Source organism: Haliaeetus albicilla, chromosome 24, assembly GCF_947461875.1.
Source record: "Haliaeetus albicilla chromosome 24, bHalAlb1.1, whole genome shotgun sequence".
Taxonomy (NCBI): domain Eukaryota; kingdom Metazoa; phylum Chordata; class Aves; order Accipitriformes; family Accipitridae; genus Haliaeetus; species Haliaeetus albicilla.
In genome coordinates, this window is record NC_091506.1 from 18,324,174 (window position 1) to 18,344,829 (window position 20,656).

Below are 20,656 nucleotides of genomic sequence, written 5' to 3' on the forward strand. Positions count from 1 at the left end.
AGTTGCAGCTAGAAAAAGAAACGCTCTCAATTCTCAGACTTACAGAGCACACAGCCAAGATGCACTGCCCAGCGCCTCTGCACCCCATGTCAACGCTCCTCTGCTTTGAGCTGCGTCAAAAGCAAGAGTTCAGGAGCGCAAATAGAGTTACCTGAAAGAAAGGGCAAGGACCAAAGTAGGTTGCTTGTTCTCTCTCCCCCCTGCACACAGGGATCACAGCCACCAAGCACTGCACTTCAAACATGGTCCCGACCTATTTACTTGTGGCCCAGGAGTGGTTTTTAAGCTTTCACAGCTGCTGCTGAACATCAGATGTTCCACACACATACCTGACCGGGATGCTTATGCTGGTTAAAGACTTACCTAATGCTTTTTACACACAACATTTATGTTTCAGACATGAATCTGGAAACATAACTTGAAGGGCTTATGCCTCGTGTTACTCCATATTCCATGCTTTAAAATAGATCATTCCCTAAAAATACCTCTTCAAGGGTTTTCAGCTCCTCATGACTTCTATAAACCTTTCTGAAACCTGTGGCAGACAACAAAAGTCTGCCTCCTGGTATGTGCTATTATTCACTAGCCCTCAGATTTCTCTCAAGTTAGACAGTGCTCTGTGAAGGCAAGTAAAAGATTTACATTAAATCCTACATATTTATAGATGTTTAAAGACAGTGTTAAGCAAATCAGTTTCATCCCACTCCTGTGCATTTTCAGCACCCAGTATAAAATCAGTTCAAGGCGACTGTAAGTGCAGCCAAGAAACAAGTGCCGCAGAGCACACGAGTACAATCTGTTGGAATGCCAAGTAAGGAAACAAGAACTTTACAAGGCTGACCTGTTTCTGAAACATCCTGTGGACCCTCATGTTATTCAGAGAAAGCAAAGCCAGCTCTTTTTAAAATTTCAACTTGCTGGGATAGTGTAAACCTTTACAAAACCATCCAGAAGGAGCAGCAGCATCTGCAAGGTTTGCTTTGGATTGTACCAAGCAGCTCCTTATGTTCAAAGAAAGCAATAACAGAAAATTACCCTGATTCGTAGGTTCTGTCCTCAGCTCCTGTATATTAGCTTCAGCATCCTGTGAAACAAAATCTGTTACCTTAGAAGAAGGCTTAGATAAATAGGACTCCTGCATTTGAGGGAATTGTACACAACCCAATCAAGCTCTTAACACAAAGCCCGTGCAAGTGGTATTTACGTGGTCTGCATTTACCTTTTATGCAAGTAATGGAACATGTTACACAGTTTCCCCCACGCTTTTGTAAGATGGAAAATTGCTCACAGTAAGCAGCCGCGTTTATATTAATAACAAAGCCATCAGTAACAGTTTAAGTATCTTTTTTAATTTTCTTACAACCACTTAAAACTGTCATATACCACAAACTTATGTACACTATTTACAGACAAAACAAGCAAAATATCCATCCAAAATATTTTTTTAAAAAATCCTCTGATTAAATTGTTACACCTGCTCAAACAATGGTGGGACTTAATAGGCATATTTTCTTGTGCATGTTTCTCTTCCATGTAGTACTTCAGTCTCACTGCATATATATATATTTAAAAGTTAAAGAAAGATAAAACAACAAGCAGAAGGGACACAACACAATATGCTTTTAAATCTTTGTTTAAGAACAAGCAGCTAATTAAAAAAGGCAAAATACAGGAAAAGTGCATCAGTTCCAATGAGTTAGTATAAGAAAGAGGCCCACAGGTGGAGAGCAGGTACCCTTTAGGGTAAAGTCTCCTAGAAGACCTGATTGTCTACAAAGATTATTTAAAATTTATTTTAAACAGAAATTAAAAAAAAAAAAAAAAAAGAAATGAAGGAGGAGAGGAGAAACATGACACCTCCAGAATTTTTTTTTCCACGAGGTTCCTTGGAAACTGGTGCTCAACAACTTTCAGAGTGGGCAAGAATTCATTTGTGCCCAGACCTCATTGTTCATTCACGCAACTTGAGCGAGCCGTCCCCGTGTCTCAAGCAGAAGGCCTGTTCCTCTTGAACTGTGCAAGGCTAGAGGACTTCCACAGGCTCTGTGCCCATGCTTGTGCTAAGTCAGCTAGACCTACTGCCTCTGAATTTTGGCAGCGCAAGACCTGCTCGCTTCCATGGCTTAAAGCTGAGCCAAACACTGCTGGCTTTGCACCTAACAGAGTAACTTTGTCTTCTCATCAAAAAGTCCATTTATATGTCTGGTGCATTTCAGAACAACAGATGCGATGTTGAGGAAGCTAGAAATGACCGTGGAGACAAAGTGTCACTAACCTTAACTCATTTTTGCTATATTTCATACAGATTATTTTTAAATTTTTTTTTTTAGAAAAAACACATAACAATAAAAGAGGCTTGTTGTAACTGGTGTTCCCAAGTCCCATTCTAATCCTTCACCCAAAAGGCTGCCTTTGAAAACAAGGCTACATGCATGTTTGGGGAAGGTCGGCAGCACTCTGAAGAAGGGTTCAGCACACAATCCCTTTAAAATGGAGCCTTCAGCCAACATCTGAAGTCTCCTGACAGAGCCTGTATCTTTGTGCTTAGTTACTTTTAGGTAATTTGAGCTCACAGTAGGCAGTACCGAGTCTGCCACTATGTGACAGAACTGGTTAAGGAGTAGCTTTGTATAGGATAATTGTATTTTTGGCTTTCTGGTAAGGCTACTTCATCTAGTAACTTCTCCTCTAACAATAGATTTGGTCCAAAGGCATGCAGTCTCCAATTTGAGCTCGATAGTTTTGAAGCCTGTTCCATTACATTCAAAAATCTCTCAAGCCACTTTGCCTTTTGCTCACAATGTACCAAGTCTTTGTACTTTATACAGAAGAATGGAGTGCTCAGTCCAATCAACTGTAAATATATTTACACTTCTGTGGACCTAGCAGCTAAATACGCCTTCCCTCCTTTAAAGCATCATTGGAAGCAAGAATAAACATTAGCAAATCCTAAAGCAACAACAAAATACTGCTGAAAGTTGGGACAAGAGAAAGTAATCTTAACGACCACTCCCGAACGCTGTATGTACTGTTTCCATTAATCCCAGGAGAGACTGCAAACACTCCTGGAGTTCTATACAACACACAAATGAATCTGCCTTTTATTTCATTCCTCAAAGAGCAACTTTCAGAAATGTTTAGCATTAGAAAAAAGTAGTCTTCATTCACCAGGATCAGTGCTGTACCTCTCCTCTTCTGGAAGGACTGCTTTCAGTTTAGGATGGACTGCAAGCTGCTCACGCTTTGGGGGATAATTCTACCACATTAACCTCCCATGATGTTTCTGGAGGTCAAATATTCTCTATTATGGAATCCTTGTGTTGATGCAGAAAGCACCCTATAGTAATTCAACAAAATCTTTCTGCTTAACAAGGCTAAGCTTAGCACAGTACAAGTGCCATATGGAGGCACCACCAGGTTTCTAAAGCTATGATGTGCAAAACCAAGACTGTACAATGCATACAAAAATAAGACAAGCAAGAATACAAACCCTCAACAGGTCAGCCAAGGGTAATCTCCTTTTACCCTCCACATAAACAGTACACGAGGCCCAATGGAGGGCTCATTTTTTTGTAGTGAAGACATTTGCAACACATCACTGCCTTTCTCCTGGACTCCAGCTTTGTCGTATCTTATGGTGAATGATGTGGTAGAGGACAGCACAAATCCCTGAAGCCTGAATTACTGCAGTCCCAGCAACTCCTGCTGGTGAAACATCAGTATCACCCAAAGTCAAGATTCAGCCATCAGCTACCCAAAATCCAGTTTTGAAGAAACAGAACAACTAAAGCAGTGCGTGAGCTGATTTCAAGTCATGTTGGAGTAAGATGAACAAATATAAGTGCAGTTGTGCCATCCGCCACGCATAGAGAAAGAGGAACTTGAAACAGAGTCAAGTAGAAACCCCATCCATCAAGATAAAGCCCCAATTATCCCTTTTAAATCCAGCAATAAAACAGAGTGCATTTTTTCCAGGAAACAGAGTGTACAGTACCCGTGTGCAGCATAAAAACATTTCACAAATAATGAAAACATCCCTTTTGAAAATCTCAACAAAAATAGATCCCATTGGGACCAGACTGTCAGTGCCTCCCAAAACAAGGCAGAAAAATCCAGCCTATAAAACATGTCAAAGGTGACCAGTAAGTATCCCACTAACCTCTGAAACTGCTGACTGCTTTATTTACTGAGAAAAAGAAGTATGACATTTGTATTTAAAACCCTAGGCACCATGTTAACAGGTTCACTAAATTACCCTTTAAGCTCTGTTCTCTCCTAACAACTACTTAAAAAGACATCTATCTGTCCATAGAGAAAGACGGAAGCAACGTCTCTTGGCTATGCAGGTCAATTCTGCTGGGCATCAGTGCAATAGAATTCTGGAAACCCTAAAGAATGACAAATATGATCCAAAAGCATCATCTTCCAGCCCAGAAGTTCTCTGCTGGTCACATTTCTCAAGACAAGGTGCTGACAGCAAAGCAACAGTGTTTCTTTCAAAAATGTTTTCAGGCCTAATGGCTTATCACTGAGCTTGTCCTAAGGGAATGGAGTACAGGCAGATGACCTATGCACAATATGAAGAGCTGAACCATCCATTTATTGGCCACAGATCTGGTGTGAGGAAGAAGATGGGGCACTTTGATTTCAATTTAATTATGTTTTCAGACTCTGCTTACAACTTGGGAGAAAAAATTGTCCTAGCTACACACTGCCCTTTCTCCCTCAAGAATATTCAGCTAGTAAACAGTCTGTCTGACATTTACATTTTGATTCTGGAATGGAAAAAAAATTATCTGATTTTAGCACTTCTGTAAATAGTTCTGCCTTCACTAGGCAGTTATTCTAAGTGGCAAAAGAAATAAACCCCCGTTACTTAGCTTTGCTTACTCTAAACAGTCTTCATTGGAGGTAGCTCCCCCTTAACACCTATGTGGCAGATACAGACTGTGCAAACTCAGCTCTTAGTTTACAGACTACCTCCTTGCTGAATCCTACAGCTCACGGCATCAGAATAACCAATCACATTAGGCCTAAGGGATGGTTGAATCAATCCATTTGACCAGAGTGACCAGTGTTTATCGGAAACCAGCAAATGCATCTTTCCTAAACAAACTCCTGCAGTGAGCACCTTCCTACCTCAAATGCCTTAGTATGCCAGGGGCTTTCTGCAAAAATGTATTTGAATAGGAGGTAAAGGACCAGGGCTGTACACATAAAGTTCCTGCCTGTGCTCCTTCAAATACTCTGAGAACAGGCGGAGTGAATGAATGCAAGCTATCTGAAACCTAATGCTTATTTGATGCAGATCTTGAGCCCGATGCAAGTTTCCCCACAACTTTAATGGAAAGTAATGTAAGCCCTGTTACTTAAAGTGTAAAGCACAGGTCTATGGCAAGTGGCTGATTGGGTTTTATTATCCTGGAAATTAAAACCAGCAGTTCATCGTACTGTGGGTCTACTGATGGAACTAGATGTCCCTCTGGTCCTTTTCCTTTTCTCTAAAAAAAGCACACAACCCCCCTTCCCAACCCCCCACATTTTCATCAAGTCTGATCCTGAGCAGCTGGAATAGTTAAAAATACAAAGTCATGCTCGTAAGATAGTTTCCAGTATGCAAACACTGGCAGAGCTAAGTTGCAGTCCTCTATTGATCGCAGTTTCCTTAGTGTATTCTCTATAAAAGATGTTCAGGTAGCAAAGCAAAAGTCTGCTGACAGGCTCTGTGTACATGGCCCAATTGTTTGCTATAAGAAAAAGGAAATAACGTCACACAGTTAAAAAAAAAAAAAGTTATCTGACAATGAAAATATAGAAAATGCAGAGGCACTTTCTCTTTCCTTCCTTATTTCCTACAGCCCGTCTGTAAGAGAAGTGCAAAATAATTAAGTTTTCTGACATCTGGGAAAAAGGTAACATCCAGGTAAAGCCTACACAGGTTTCAGCTAAAGCTTTGGAAGAGAAGCTCTGTATGCTGATCTTGGTTTGTACTCCTGACATGCCTACAGAAGAGAGACTGCTGTGCAGCTACAGACAATTTGTCCAGAAGTAGTTCCCTCCCTTTTTAGTTCATCACTTCTACTGTTCAGGCTACAGAGGTAGTAAAAACAAAACAAAACAAAAACCCAACAACGAAACAAACAAACAAACTAAACAAAAAAAACCCCCAAAGGAACCACACTCTTGCTATACTGTACATTCAGAACCCTGTGGCCATGTTGTTGTCCTAACAATGAACAAATTCATTAAAAAACTCAACATTAACACACGAATGTGCAAAGAGCACATTCCAAAGCCAGTGCTGTGGTAAAGCAAGTGTTCGTCCACAGGGAGGGAAGGGGATTCTGTGAATCATCAGTAACAGAGAAAGGTTATTTCTGGCAGCCTACATGCTAACGTAAACAGGATCTGTTTCTCCTTTTAAAGTTCCGTGCCAACAGAACTACTGAAATGTCATTTCCCACCAGAGGAGACTTTTCTGTAATCATTAAAAAATACATTAAAAAAAGGGAACCATAGAGCAAGAGACTATTGTGTTCCCGAGCTGGCAGCTGGTAGAGTAGCCCCTATGTTTGCATTGGCATTTTGCTCCAGATGTTGTCTTCCTTTTGTCAAAGTGAAAAACTGAGGCTGACAGATGCTCTTAGGTCACCAGGGCCTCAGCTTAACTTCATTTGGCTTTCCTTGCTAGAGAGAAAGGAGCATGTTTTTGTAGCTGTGCTTCAAAGGTCCGCTTCAACTGGGCTGCTCCTCAGTTAGCAAACTGCTGGTAGAAGGCAAGTTTGACCCTCTCAATGTGATGGCAAAGTTTAATAGCTGGCCCGAGCTTCAAGTCCATACACTCCTGAACAGTGGGCAGGGTCAGCAGCAGCAGCGCCTGGCCATCGATTTCCTGTCAGAAGACAAAAACTCCATAGTGACTTTGCATTTTTATTTTCCCTGCTCCTTCAGCTTTGGCTTGCTGTAATTGCAAATTCATGACCATTTGTGAACTAGATGTTTCTTTCATACTATTCCAGGCAGCTTAAAAATCTCTCTTTCTCACAACAAGTTAACTCCTTTCTTAAAATGTCAGCTCAAATTCACTGGCTAAGGGACAGAATCTCATGAGAAGCTATTGTAAAAAATCAACCTAACAATAGAAACCAAGGAAATTTAATGCAGAAAGTCATTTTACCTAACCTCTGCATCTTTCTATAGAAACAGAGGTTCTACAGGGAAAAGTACATTTTCTGGAACATCTACCACAAACCATACTCATCATTAGTTCTAGTATTGATACAGTTTTGATAGACAATGTTTCTATGGATTTTTTTTAATGGAAAATTTTAACCAAGATGCATGTACGATGTTAACTTGACTCATGTTTGTACTTTAGTCGTCATACTTTAACACAAAAACGTTCACTTGTTTTACAGCTGTACAACACTGTGATACCTGCAGTTAGCCTGCAAAACAGAAAATACTTAACATTTGGAAAAGTCAACACAAGTTGCAAAAATCTGTCTCCTAGAAAACAGGCTCCTGCCTTCATGGTGCTTGGTTGTAGGCATTCCCTATAGTTTAGGGATTTGGATGCCCCACAGACCAAAACGTCCTCCACCGAGTACTAAGAAACTTGAAAAATTCTGGTCATTCCCTTTACTCTCCTCTCCCAAACTGCAGGATGTTACACGTGCATTTGTTTTCTCACAACCCTATTATAAATTTAAACTAGCTTCTTTTTGTGATTCATTAGAGGATAAGAAGAAAAGTGACAGATTCAACATTTTAACAGACAGAAAATGATACCTGATCAAGGAAAATTCTCGCCAGTGGTGCACAGTCAGTGGATTTGAGGAATCGTACAACGTCAGCCACACTCCATTCCAGAGGGTTACTGTCCAGCTGCAGCTTTTCAGCAACTTCCATCTTTATGTCCTAGACAAGCCACCCAGCACAAAAAGAATTCCCAAAATATTACATACGCAATGGACCTACACCCCCCTCTACTCCCCCACACTCCAATATTCAGCTGCCAAATACAGCTCTGATGAGAGCTCAAATTGTAGAGGTTTCTTGGTTAGCAGAGATGTGCAGAACAGCATTGTGCTGAGGGTGGAGGCTATAATACCGTTAAGAGCCAGTAAGCAGGGATCTAAAACCAGGATTTGGTCGACAACCACATCACTGCTCCTGTTGAACCAAGAGGAGTGCTAACAGCTGGGAAATGGAAACCTCACCATTCTATCTACAGCTTTCTGTTTAGTCTTTATTACAGTCCTGTAATATGACTGTAATAAAAATAATGATTTTTAATCATGCTGTAGTGTCTTCACAATGCTCTTTATGGGTTAATAGAGTATTTTATGAGAACACATTTATGATGATTAATGCTCCCAAGATATTCATGCTTGCCCAACAGTGAGCAAGCTAGAACAGAAATCTACATTCAAAGTTACCTTTGGTGAAGGAGGTTTATTTTCATCATCAGAAAAGGAAAAGGTCCTAAGCTTCCTCTTCCGTTTGTCTCGGTCCTGAGCCAGGGAATGAGACAGTTCACTCTGTGTAGGAGAGGATGACAGTGATTTCTTCTCTGATACCTCTGATTCTTCAAGCAATTCGTCTTGGTGCTCTGAGGTACTATCCTCAGTCAGAGATTCTTCATCTACCTCATCCTGATCATCCTCCTCTTCTCCTCCACTGCCCTGTAGAGGTGGGGGGGGCAGGGAGGGAAGAAGATGAAATAAGAAAATGGTAGTTTAGGACAAAAGCTACAATTGCCACCCATTTGTCAGCTGTAACCTGAGGTTACAAGGAACAAACACTTTGTTGTTTCAAATGAAGCTGGTCAAAGATCACATACCGTATCTATTAAAGTTGTTGCCAGTCTCATACCTGGGGAGATCCAGCTGGAGTGTTATCCACTGAAGTAGAAGAACGTTTTTTCTTATGAACAAAAAAATGTTTTCGTCTCTTCCGTCTTTTATTTGGTTTCTTCATGGCTACTTCCAGGTTACTGTGGCCACCCGGAGGCCTACCTATCCGCTTGTTTTTCCGCTTTCCATAATAGTGTGCTACCAGGACAGAAGAAAGGAGCATCATGTTGAAATGCACCTTCAATGTCACTAGTTATGTTTGTCCATCGTCAGGACTGGAAAAATCAGTAGAAGGACATTTCCCAATAGAAATCCCAATTCTGCAAAACTTCAAAATGAGTATGACTGTATTTTCCTCTTCAATTTGCTTTAAGGAAGAAGAGTTACTAATCAATTTTATTTGCCCTTTAAAGATTTACTTCCTTTATCTTTGAGAAGCCCCAAATTATCAGATTTTATACAAAAATCATCAGCCACAGACTGGGTCCAATTTAATGGCGCTTTTTGTGATGTTTTGTAGTTTTTAAACATGGCCTCAATGCACTTTGTTCTCGCAGTGTCAAATGATTAAAGTTAGTTTAAAAAAACCCTAAAACCCTAAAGAAACTAAAAGCTAAGAAAGGAGCTTGAAGGTGTTTTATTTTGTTCCACAATGAATGGGTAAAAGCAATTACAATGCCACTTAAATTACAATACTGGAGTCAGTTCTTGTCCCAAAAGTTGTCTTAAAAAGATAGAGCTTTAAGCACACAACAAAAAGTTAAGCCATGGTTGTACCACTTAATATAGAATTAATTTTTTCTCCCCTACATCCTGGCACATGGGTATTTTGTAGGCCTGTGTATGTAGGGCTTGAGCTGCTCCTTACGTAAGCAAAGCAATGTATTTTGGATTCCTTCTGAAGCCAAAGCCAGAAGAAACCAAAATATAACACCCCAAGTCCCACCTCGGTTTGATATCAGCGACCTACTCACTGTATTTAGTCTTTGTCAGGACAGAGCAGTTCTCTGAACACTTATCCAGCACCATCTGAGGGCCGAAGAGGTTTGGACAACATTCCAGCTTGATGCATGTTTTTCTACAGAAATCTGCCACCCGATCTGCCGTCCTCACAACTTCCACAGTTGCACGGTAGCTCTTCCCTTTGTACCTAGCATTGAAAATATGGTCGTAATTCAGGAATGCTCTAATTACCAGGATAAAAGTACTTCATTGAGAGGTGTACAAGAATGCTGCTTTCAGATCAAACCGAGGGAAAATCTGAGCAATGAGGAACTTCATGGACTGACAAGTCCAGGAAACAGGTAGTCCCATCTCTTATGACGGATCCCCAAGCAAAGAAAAAAAGCCAGCACCAGAGAGATTCCTGCAGTACCAAACACAGCAACACTGCCCTGCCAGCAACTATAAAATATCATCTGAGAGGAATATCCCAGAGTTTACATGTTTTGTTTTCTTTGTTCACAGATGGTTTGTTCTTTCTTTGTTTTTATGGGACTGCAGAAGTGTCCGCTGTGATGTGGACAGCTGGTCCCTAAAACCAAGAGCTGGTTCCCAAAACCAAGACAGAGTGCACTAGTTCAGCTAATAAAGGTAACAGCAGACAGCTTTTAGTGAGCCATTCCATGCACATACTACGGCAAACAAACGAACTACTGTCACATTTCCCATCAGCTTTCATCTAACTGCTGTACAATTCGTCAGGACAGTCACTTGCCATGACTCCACATATTGGTCCTGTTTGATGTAAATTAAGAAAAGATTTCTTTTTGTTTGTCAGCCTTGCCATAACACTGACAGAGCCGCACTGTGAAGTATCTGCCAGAGTCATTCATCATTTCTGCTTTGTTCTTCCAGCACAGCTACTGGCACGTGCTGATATCTATTAGGGATGTCTCAGGCCTGCAAGTATCTAGTCAATGCATTGGAAAAAAGAGCTATATCATCATAGCCCAGATATCCCTAGTGTCACTACTGTGACAAAAGAAAGCACACAGCAACTTCAGTGAAACCAAAACAATTTTTTTTCCCCTCTATTCTTCAGCTACATCTTCTATTTACATTAACCTTTCATAGGATCTTCCTATTGTTCAAACCCAGAGCAATCCTCCAATACATGGAAAGATGTCCTTTTACACACGAAACTGATCCAACAAAAGAATTACTGACATGTTCAGAACTATGTAGGAAAGTGTGCTATGGCACAGTGGGAAAAATCTAATCTCTAGTATGCAAACACAGTGACCTAATTACACGACCATCGCTACACTATAAAGGAATATCTGGATTTATCAAATATATGCAAATATGATCAATGCTTTTTTTCCTAGCCACAGAATAATCTTGCAAAGAAGCTACAACCCAAAAAGCTCAGCAGAAAAACTAGGGAGTGCTTTAGGTTAGGCTGTTGTAGAAAGACTTCCATGCCAGGCCATTTCAGAGCACTGCTATAACTTAATTTCAGAGGAATCTTCTTCCACTGAGAAGTTTGTGTGGAAATGCCATGGAAGTCTGACAAGCTTCCTAAGCAGTATGTGCTTCTGCTTTAAAATACTGACAATTATCTTCAGGTGAATTAAATTATCTTAAACCTCACCTGCAGGCCTGCCACTGTATATGCTATGTTGTACCAGTATCACACCATTCTTATTTGACCACTAGCTGCTTATGTGCCGGTAGCACCAGTAGCAGAGCACTCCTGGAATATTAAGGAGCATTAAAATCAGATGCACTTCACCAGAAATTCGTAAAGAAATTTATAAAGATGTGGAATTTTAATGGCTGTCAGCATCTTGATATGCTATAATCAATTTTTCCTTCTCTGAAATGTGAGAAGTTAAAGCATAGACTGCAGAGAACATTGCTATTGGGATCAACTAAGAGGGGAGAACAGGACAAGAATTTACTTGGCTTTTAGAGTCTCTCCATGCCCATGCCATGCAGCCTCTTCATCCAACTGCAGTTCTCGCAGGACACGGCTAGGTTTGTACGCTGCATTGATCAATAAAGTGAGAACCTACAGTGAGGGAGGGAAGAGGAGAGAACACGTTTAAGTTACTTGTACAATAGATCTGTTTTAAAGTGCCAGGGTAGAATAGGAAATTACTTCTATTAATCCAAATTATCTAGCATCAAAGCATTCATTCACAGCAGGATTACAGATACCTCCTGATACTGCCAAAATGAAAACCGAGAGAAGTCGACACTTTGGGCCTTGCCAAACCTTCAGAATTTGTCTGTAGAGTCACAAGTGTATTTAGCAATTTCCAAGTCATTGCCCTTGAATTACACATCACTAAATTAAACCCTGGGGCTGAATACCACAAAACTTGTATAACCTTGGGTAAATCTAAGTGATTATCTTAGAGATTGTTTGACATGTGAAGATGTGCCAAAAAATACTGCAGGATTTTGCTGCCTGCCAACCCACTACTTGTTACAAAATCATACTTCAGAATCTTAAGCTCTCCTCTGTTTTGCTTTCATGATAAGGCCTGTACTATAATAAAATGAGAATTTCTCTGGTGCTGTAAAATAACTCAATGTTGTGAATAACCTGAAATTAGTGGGGGATAGCACAAAATAGCATTCAAACTGTATTTCTTATGTTCAGTATGTGCTTATTCCAAATCATTCCCAAATTGGGTGCATCAGAACCTTGACATAACCAAACTTGCAGCTTCATTCCTACTAATGCAGCAGTCCAGAAGTCCACGGTTCAAAAGAAGAGTATTAAATATAATGCAAGTACCAAACTCACTCTAGGATTCATACACTGAGCAAGAGTCATAATTGAAATGAATGCAACCAAGCATATTAGTTGAACTTTTAGCAACACTCAGCATCTGTACATCAGCAGGATTTGTGCAGACTTTCTGCTTTCAGGCAGTGAAGGAAGTTAAACGAAGCTGCCACAGAATTTCACACTTGCTCTTTTGGAGTGCTTACATCAGAGTACTGAAACTTGCAGAAAGGACAGAGTACTTTTCTGCATGCAAACCCAGAACTTTTTCAATAATCAGCTTGACTCTTGTCCACCGGACTCTTCTTTTACAGCATGTCTGCTGGAAAGTCTTTCTTAAGGTCTCTCCCAGTTATGTTATGTGATAGGGAAGGTAAAAATTCCAGAGACGTTGAATCAATTCCTGCATTTAAAGTGATTGTTTCATGAGAGCTCAAGTGTGCACACATAGTTATGCCTTGGGAAACTTTCACCCTCTCAGGTCAGATGACAACCATCCCATGACCTTTTTGGAGATTTCAGAAAAATAATTATTGCATTAAAGTATCTGCAAATTTGCTGTGAAACACCTTCTGGAAAAGAGGCTCTTTGGCATTAAAGAATGGCTCTTTTTCTCCTTCTTCCCCTCCCTCAGTTACGTTAGAAAGCAAAACCACAACTTCATCTGATCTTTGTGAATCATATCCAACTTATAAAACACAGAATTCTTTTAATTTTCCAATTACCGAAAATAGTTTGCCATTTCTACTAAGAAAATCTGTATTTCCTCTGTTTTAACATAAACAGTGCAAACTGTAAAGGAATTTTGGGATTATCTGAAGCTAAATTCTGTTAATTAAAATGGAAGCATTTATTACAGCTATAAAAAGATACTAACTCCCTTGATTGTGGTAATTACAGGTTACTCTGTTTTAACCTAAAATAAAGTTTAGCAGTAGAAGGCTGACTGTAACTCAGATAAATGAGAGGCTTTTACTCTTTCCAGCCATTCATAAAACAGTCCATGATTTATACTCAATTTTATGCAAAACCCCCTCTTTACTCATTATCAGCTTAAATTTATTAATTACCCATCTATAACTAGAGAGACACTCTAGCATTTATGATACACTGCTATATGCAAGTCCACTGTGTATGACCACCTCACCTCTTTCAGAACAAGAACACAGTTCCCAGGTCCCACAGACTGAGGAAGTTCTGCAATCCTGCCTTTGTTAAGGTAAGGCCCTGAGAAGCACCGGTGGTTGAAGTAGATCTTTGGGCAGCAGTACTTTCCATTAATTACCACTGAGAAATGAGAAAGCAAAGATTTAAATCACATGCTACAACCTCCCCAGCAAAGAATGACTTCTTGCAATATATAATATTTTGTTTGCTTGTGAAAAAGGACAGGAAAAAGTCTTGAATGACATGAATTTGGGGTAGCTTCAGTGTCACGTTTACAATGACACCATTAGCTATTTGATGTTGCCCAAATATTTTTCGTACTTCATACACATGCTTGCAAATTGTCAAACTACAGGAAATAAAGTTGGTCATTTATCAGAAAAGAAACAATTCTTCCTGGCTAGTCTGATGCTTCATGGTATTACACCAGTGCAAACAGGCAAGATGATGACAATCCCAACTTTCTGGTAGCAGAAGGACTTCCTACATAGCAATTCCTGATAAATTTCACAGTCAAGTAATTATGTCTCCCCCAAACTTCTGCCACCAGAGAAGCTGGCAAAGTTATTCTCCACTGTTTATCCTAAACTGCAGTATCACATTGCTTTGCATTTTCAGACTCTTTTCCCTCTATCAGCAAACAAAAGATGCAGCAACTGATGAAGTGACCTTTGATGAGTGACATCAAGTTTTCTAAATCTATTAAACAGTTCAACGCTGCTCAAAATTAAAGTTATGTATAATATGTATTGCAGGATACTTACGTATAAATACAAAATTGTTTTACCCTAGCAGTGTTGTAGTTTTTCGTGACTGAGCGACACTAACACTTAAAGATCTTAAATTCAGTAGTTGGTAACTGGCAGATAAATAAATGAAGTCAAATTTACACTGACTCTATTAAAAGCTAATTAAAATGCTAAACAAGCACGAATCATTTCTATAAAGCTTGCATTTGGTGCAGTTTCAGATGTGCATTTCACTGTACAGAAAACAGCGGAAGAGGCATTTTGTTGCCAAACAGATAGATCTGTATGACTGCTTCACCAGCAGATGTACTTATTCATCATATTCATTCTTGCAACAGTTTAGAAAATTATTAGATTTCGCCATCTGGCATACAAAGCAGTTTACTGTTTGAATTGCTTTTGTTTATCATGATGAAGTTATCATAAAAACCAGACAAACCTGCTTCCCAAAGCTAGAATCTAACAACTCAAAAGCACAGATGCAGTGCGCCTCTTATGCTTCTCCCAACATTATTAAACATAACAGGTGACAATAAAAAAATCATCTGCATAGGTCACACTACACATTTCACTCCACAAATCTTCTGCTGGGGGCAGGGGGGACATTCTGGTGTGAAAATCTAATTTCCAGGTTTAATGCACATAACAATTGCAGGACACAAGTAATTGTATGTTTTTGTTTATTTCATTCTTTTTTGAAGTTCAACAAATCATCAAGGAATGAAAATCTTCAAACACTTTCCTCCTCTTCCCTAAGAGAAGAGTGTTGAGCAGCTGAACAATGAGGCAGCTAAACTGTTACAGGATTTTGTCTTTGTTAGCCTGCCCTCTCTGATCAATACCTGAGTCAGAAGAGTTCAGTTCCTGGTTCTTTAGTCCATCATGAACTGTCCTTGAAGACAAAATTCTGAAATGAAAAGAGTAAGATTGGGAAAAAGGACAGATGGTAAGGATAGTCACCTCTCAGTTACTAAAACCCAACCATTAAAATTCTTTTTTTTCTCCAGGTCCAGCCTTATTAATCTGCTTTTTATACCTCCCCTGTTTCACAACAATAACATACAAAGACTATCAAATTCAATTTGGAAAGGACTACTGTACTCCTACAGCTAGCAGCAATCCTTCCTTGCTTGAAGTATATGGGCTACCATGGTGATAAACACACCACACAAAGCTACTGACAATAGTTGACATCTTCTGCCTCCTTTTAAATTCATTTCACATTTCATGGCACAAGGCAGTGCACAGTCTTATCTGAGGCATTTTGAAAAAGATGGATTTTAAACAAAATACAACCAAAGTGATTCAAGTACTCTGGTAAGAATTCCAATTATAAAACAAGGAAGAACAGTCTGCTCAGTATTTTAGGAGCAATGAAAACATTGGCAGGACTACTGACAGATCTGGTGTTTGTAAAGCTGGAAGAGTCAATAAAACCAACTGTCAGGCATTCTACTGAGCATTTTTGAGCAGGCTCACGCAAAGGAATTTCATGTGCATGACACAAAGTTTATAGACAAATTGTAGGTATTAGTAGAACTCTCCTTTTTGACTAGTCTGGGCCAAATTTAATCTGGGAAGGAACTGTTAGCAGTTCATCTACTAAATGACTCTCAGTAAAGCCAGATTTTCTGATCAGCTGTGCAAAATCACAGCCACATTTTAAGGCAGCCACATTTTCTAAGCATGTTTAGATTACAGAAACTGTATTATTTGAGAAGGGAATACAACCAAAAAGGAATCCAGTAATTTTCCCTATTCATCACCATTAAAAAAAAAAAAGGCTCAAGCACAAACTTACAAACACAGGCTTAAGATCAGGCTAATTTTTCTTAAATGCACTCCAATACTCACAGATAATGCAATCTTTTAAAAATGAAAGATCAACAATTTCAACCCCAGAACGTCAATGACTTGACCTATTCAATAATTCAGCTGAGTTGCACTAACTCTGTTAAAAAACAAATTCCATTATTTCTATCTCCCACTAAAGCAGTGCAAGAAGTCTTTTTCAACATCAACAGGAACTACCAGCATTAAGACAAATGGATTGTGGAATCTCTCAACCTTCAGTATAGCACTTCTGTAAAGCTAAATCTCCACTAAGAAAACATGATTTACCAAATAGAAAAAAAAATCAACAAAAAATAAAAGCAAAAAACCTGTTACTTACTGTTTCTCTGGTTGAACTACTGCAATTTTTTTCTGCTTGTTTACTGAAAGGAAGAAGAAGAAAATATGAACAGCAAAGTATGGGAGGCGTACAAATGAAACTTCTAGTACAATATATATACTAGACTCATTTCTTCTAAGTTATACACCAAAAAGAATCTATGTTCAAAGTCAGCACAATGTTAGATAGCTGACCTGTCTGCACTAGAGACATACTGGCCCATGTAATTTGATGTAACCCAAAAGGTTTACTTCAACTTTCACTAAAAATTCATTAAATCAGGCATGCATATCCCCAATCTTCTAGGAAATCTCACCTTTTGTGCATCTTTCTTTGCATCATAGGCCCTAAACTGCCTGTAATACCAGCCAAAAAGGAATGATATGCTTTCCTTTTCAGCACCCAAAGGTGCTGAAAGCCTAACCAAAGGTTAGGTTCATAGGCCTAACTCTCCACTTTACTGGCACAAGAAACTTCAACACTGTTTAACTTTGAAATGGAATGAAATCAGCTGGTTAGAAACATATACGACTTAAGCCAACTGCTATGGAGGAAAACACTGTTGCAACTAAGAAAGTCAACTAGATGATAGGTCCACCTGCTAATTCTGGCTTTCACAATCAGGTAATGATATTAAATAAGGCAATGCAACATGTGCCTCTTCAGCAATTTCAGGCTTTGTCCCCAACAAATTTCTGGATTTTTTTTTAAAGCATCTTTTCTCTAATTAGGTTGCTCACACTTCCTCCTCTGTCATTGGCAGTGCAGACATGTCTCAGGTAAGTTTCTCTTGCATTGACTTCCAGTACATGACAGCTCATCCCAATCTTACTTAATAAACATTCAGAAAGTTCTTCAGTTTCTCCAACTCCCATTAAACTTTAATAAACAGAGCTCACTAACCAGTTGAGAGAAGACACTATCTTATGCTACTTACTAGTGTAGTTAAAACAGGTAGGATTTACTTTTCAACATTTTGTCATTAAGGGATCATAACCATCTGGCCCATTTAGAAAGCCAGTCCCCTTTATTTCAACTCCAAAATGTATACACACTCAACACTGTTTTGTTATGGCATTAATTTTACTTGCACAAGTGCAAGTGTAAAATCAGTATCAGGTTCAGATACATGGCAGGAACAGCTCAGACAAAAGTATATACATAGCATGGGTGTGTGTGCATACACACAGATATCATTTCTTTATTGTGACTAATGGATCGTTTCCACATGCTCGTACAGCATGCAAGGGTCTCAAGCCAACACTGCCTGTTTTGGAGTTGTATGGATTCCAACTGGACCTAACAGCCAGGGGAACAGTTGCACAAGGCATGGATTCTCTGTACATGGTGAACGTTTCCAAAATCAGTGATGCCAGCAATAATTCTGCAGTAGCCTACTCTTGAAGGTCTTGCCATCTCTGTCAACCCAGCTAACCACTGCAAATAGAACAGAACTGATACCTATTGCTTTGCGAGGAGGTCTGAGCTGATATCCATTCGTCTCACACCAACCCACTGGAAATATATTCATGGATTCCACGCTCACTATACAGTCAGGGACGGGCTTCTTGGAGCCTGTTCAGTTTAGGGAAGCAAAAATTGAAACAACTCATAAAAATAAAAAACCTCATTTGGTTAATGCTTGCTATATGTTTGCCAGTGAAGCTGCTTTTACTTATGGTGTATCTGGAACACAATATCAATTGTTTATTCATCCCCTTTTATTGATCAGATTCTTTCCTGACCTCCTTTGCGTCCTCCTAAAGGCTGGAGATAGGAATTTGCCACCCACAGTTTAGCAGAGACGCACAGTGCATAGTAAGTGCATGCTGATGTTACTTCCAATCAAGAAATGGGATTATAATGGAGAACGGCTGACATAGGCCTATTCTATCTTAATGAAGAACCTCTTTAAAGGTTTTCTTCCGAGGTCCAAAGCTTGCTCAGAACACAAGTCACTCATTTGTAAAAATGGTACAAGGCCCTTGCTTTCTAAAAGACACTGATCAGCACTTCACACAGTGCACTAGCCTAGCACTGACACGCTGCAAGGCACAAATGCCATTTTTGCCTAGTTTAAATAAGCACTGCCATGCAAAGCTAATTGGGAAACAGACAATGCAAATGGGTTTTTTGCTGTGTTTTCATTGAGGAAATGGTGATTTGCTGCCCATATTCAGCAAGCAGTGAGTTTGCTCCAGATGCTCTTCAGGTTTGATGATGGTACTACAGAAAAATCAATGCAAGTGCTACTCTCCTCTTCCACATCAGGCTTACCCTCCAGCTGAAGCCAGAGGTAGGAATCTTTCAACTTGGTGACTGTAGCAATGCAAACTTCTTCAGGATCAACTGGGTTCACAGCCTCAAGTTTCATGTTCTCTTTAAATCCGTGGTCAGAAGTTAACTAGGAAAAAAGACAGAATACTTCAGTAAAATACCACCTGTATATCCAGTAGATGATATGAATAGCCACGAACAGGAGCGACACACAAAAGTCTCAGTATTTGAGTAACATAGAAAGATAGTCACGCAGTCAGAGAAGATTTCAGATAATTAGCACATTGAATACAAGTAAGATATATTACGAACTACACAGAATTTAAGTTAAAAAAGGTTCTATAGACAGACCTAGAAAAGAACATGTTTGTACTCAAAAAGATGCTGAGACTTACTGAAAGGATTGAGTGCATTCTAAGCAACCAGGAATTCTCTGCTGCTTGCTACCTAAGTGATAAGTCTGACAAATAGTCTGACCAGGCTCTCTTATTCTATTATGTTAGCTTGGAAATCCACTTTACGTATGCAAATAACATTCCTGCCTCATGCAAATGAGTTCTGGCAGACAGCAAAGGAAGCTTTCTTTTCATTTTACATTTTTTGGATAAGTAGGATTTTACTTTATTCACCAATTTAGTCCACATTTATAAAAAAAATCCTAAAAAGTAAGAATGGATATTTATCCAGCTCTGAAGCTCCTGAATTAAAGATAAGAAGTAACAGCCAGAGGACTCTTCCTCCCAGAACCACTCTGCAACGTAAGTACAGGATCAATACATTATGAATTCTGGAACTAGCCTATAGTGATTAACTCTTCTCAGAAAAGGGATAATAAATTCAATGACCTGTTCTAAGATGCCACAGCTTACAAGACAGAACAAGGGCAACAAGAATTCATAGCCAGCAACACCCTCTTCAAAAAATGGTAATTATTCATTTTAATTTCTTCCCCTAAGCACTGCAATAGCCCAAGTGTTGTAAATGGAATTGGAAGGCAGGTGTTAATAGTACCCTTTTCTGCTTGACAAGGTATTGTGCTTTGGAAGACAGCAATACTGTCACTGAACCAACAAAAGCCCAAAATCTAGCAAGTACTTCAGGCACTGATTAATGTAAAATGATTATTTGGTACTAATTTAAGATGACTTGGTATTGATTAATACAATGGAATGAATTTTTCAAGCTGAAAGGAAGGAAGATTGAAAGAGTACACTAAGTAAATGAAGATAAGGTCTATTAAAAGGCCCTGTTTCCACCATTACAGGAGTGTCAGGGATTGATGCTGTTTTATGACTATTCCACAGACTCTCACACATCTCAATTTCACAAAACAATCATTTATTTTCAATCTGCTTTATCACAACTGAAGCATTTGGTCCACCACTTCCTTATCTAGGAAACTGGCATACACCTACTTCAGTTCACATACATTTGTACTCTCTTAACTCTTTTGTTTCCTCGGTTATCACAGGTAAGGTGTTAAGGTACTCACATGCATCCAGAGGAGGGCAACAAAGCTGTTGAAGGGGCTGGAAGGAATGTGCTATGAGGAGCGGCTAAGGACTTTGGCTTTATCTAGTTTGGAGAAAAGGAGGCTGAGGGGCGACCTTATTGCTCTCTACAGCTTCTTGAGGAGGGGAAGTGGAGAGAGAGGTGCTGATCTCTTCTCCCTGGTGTCTAGTGATAGGAA

General features: G+C 39.5%; 1 protein-coding gene across 2 annotated transcripts in view; it reads right to left on the minus strand.

Moving 5' to 3' along the window:
• Positions 1 to 1,327: 1,327 nt before the first annotated feature.
• SFMBT1 (Scm like with four mbt domains 1) overlaps positions 1,328 to 20,656 on the minus strand; it is an 85,037-nt gene continuing 65,708 nt past the window's right edge. For both annotated transcript variants that reach the window (XM_069812459.1, XM_069812460.1), the window contains exons 11-21: positions 18,967 to 19,093; positions 18,151 to 18,264; positions 16,690 to 16,732; positions 15,359 to 15,423; positions 13,748 to 13,887; positions 11,765 to 11,874; positions 9,833 to 10,008; positions 8,878 to 9,056; positions 8,442 to 8,687; positions 7,792 to 7,920; positions 1,328 to 6,892 (exon numbers count right to left, since the gene is read on the minus strand). In XM_069812459.1, the coding sequence (XP_069668560.1) occupies positions 6,752 to 6,892; positions 7,792 to 7,920; positions 8,442 to 8,687; positions 8,878 to 9,056; positions 9,833 to 10,008; positions 11,765 to 11,874; positions 13,748 to 13,887; positions 15,359 to 15,423; positions 16,690 to 16,732; positions 18,151 to 18,264; positions 18,967 to 19,093 (1,470 nt within the window). In that variant the 3' untranslated portion in view covers positions 1,328 to 6,751. The remainder of the gene's footprint in view (positions 6,893 to 7,791; positions 7,921 to 8,441; positions 8,688 to 8,877; positions 9,057 to 9,832; positions 10,009 to 11,764; positions 11,875 to 13,747; positions 13,888 to 15,358; positions 15,424 to 16,689; positions 16,733 to 18,150; positions 18,265 to 18,966; positions 19,094 to 20,656) is intronic.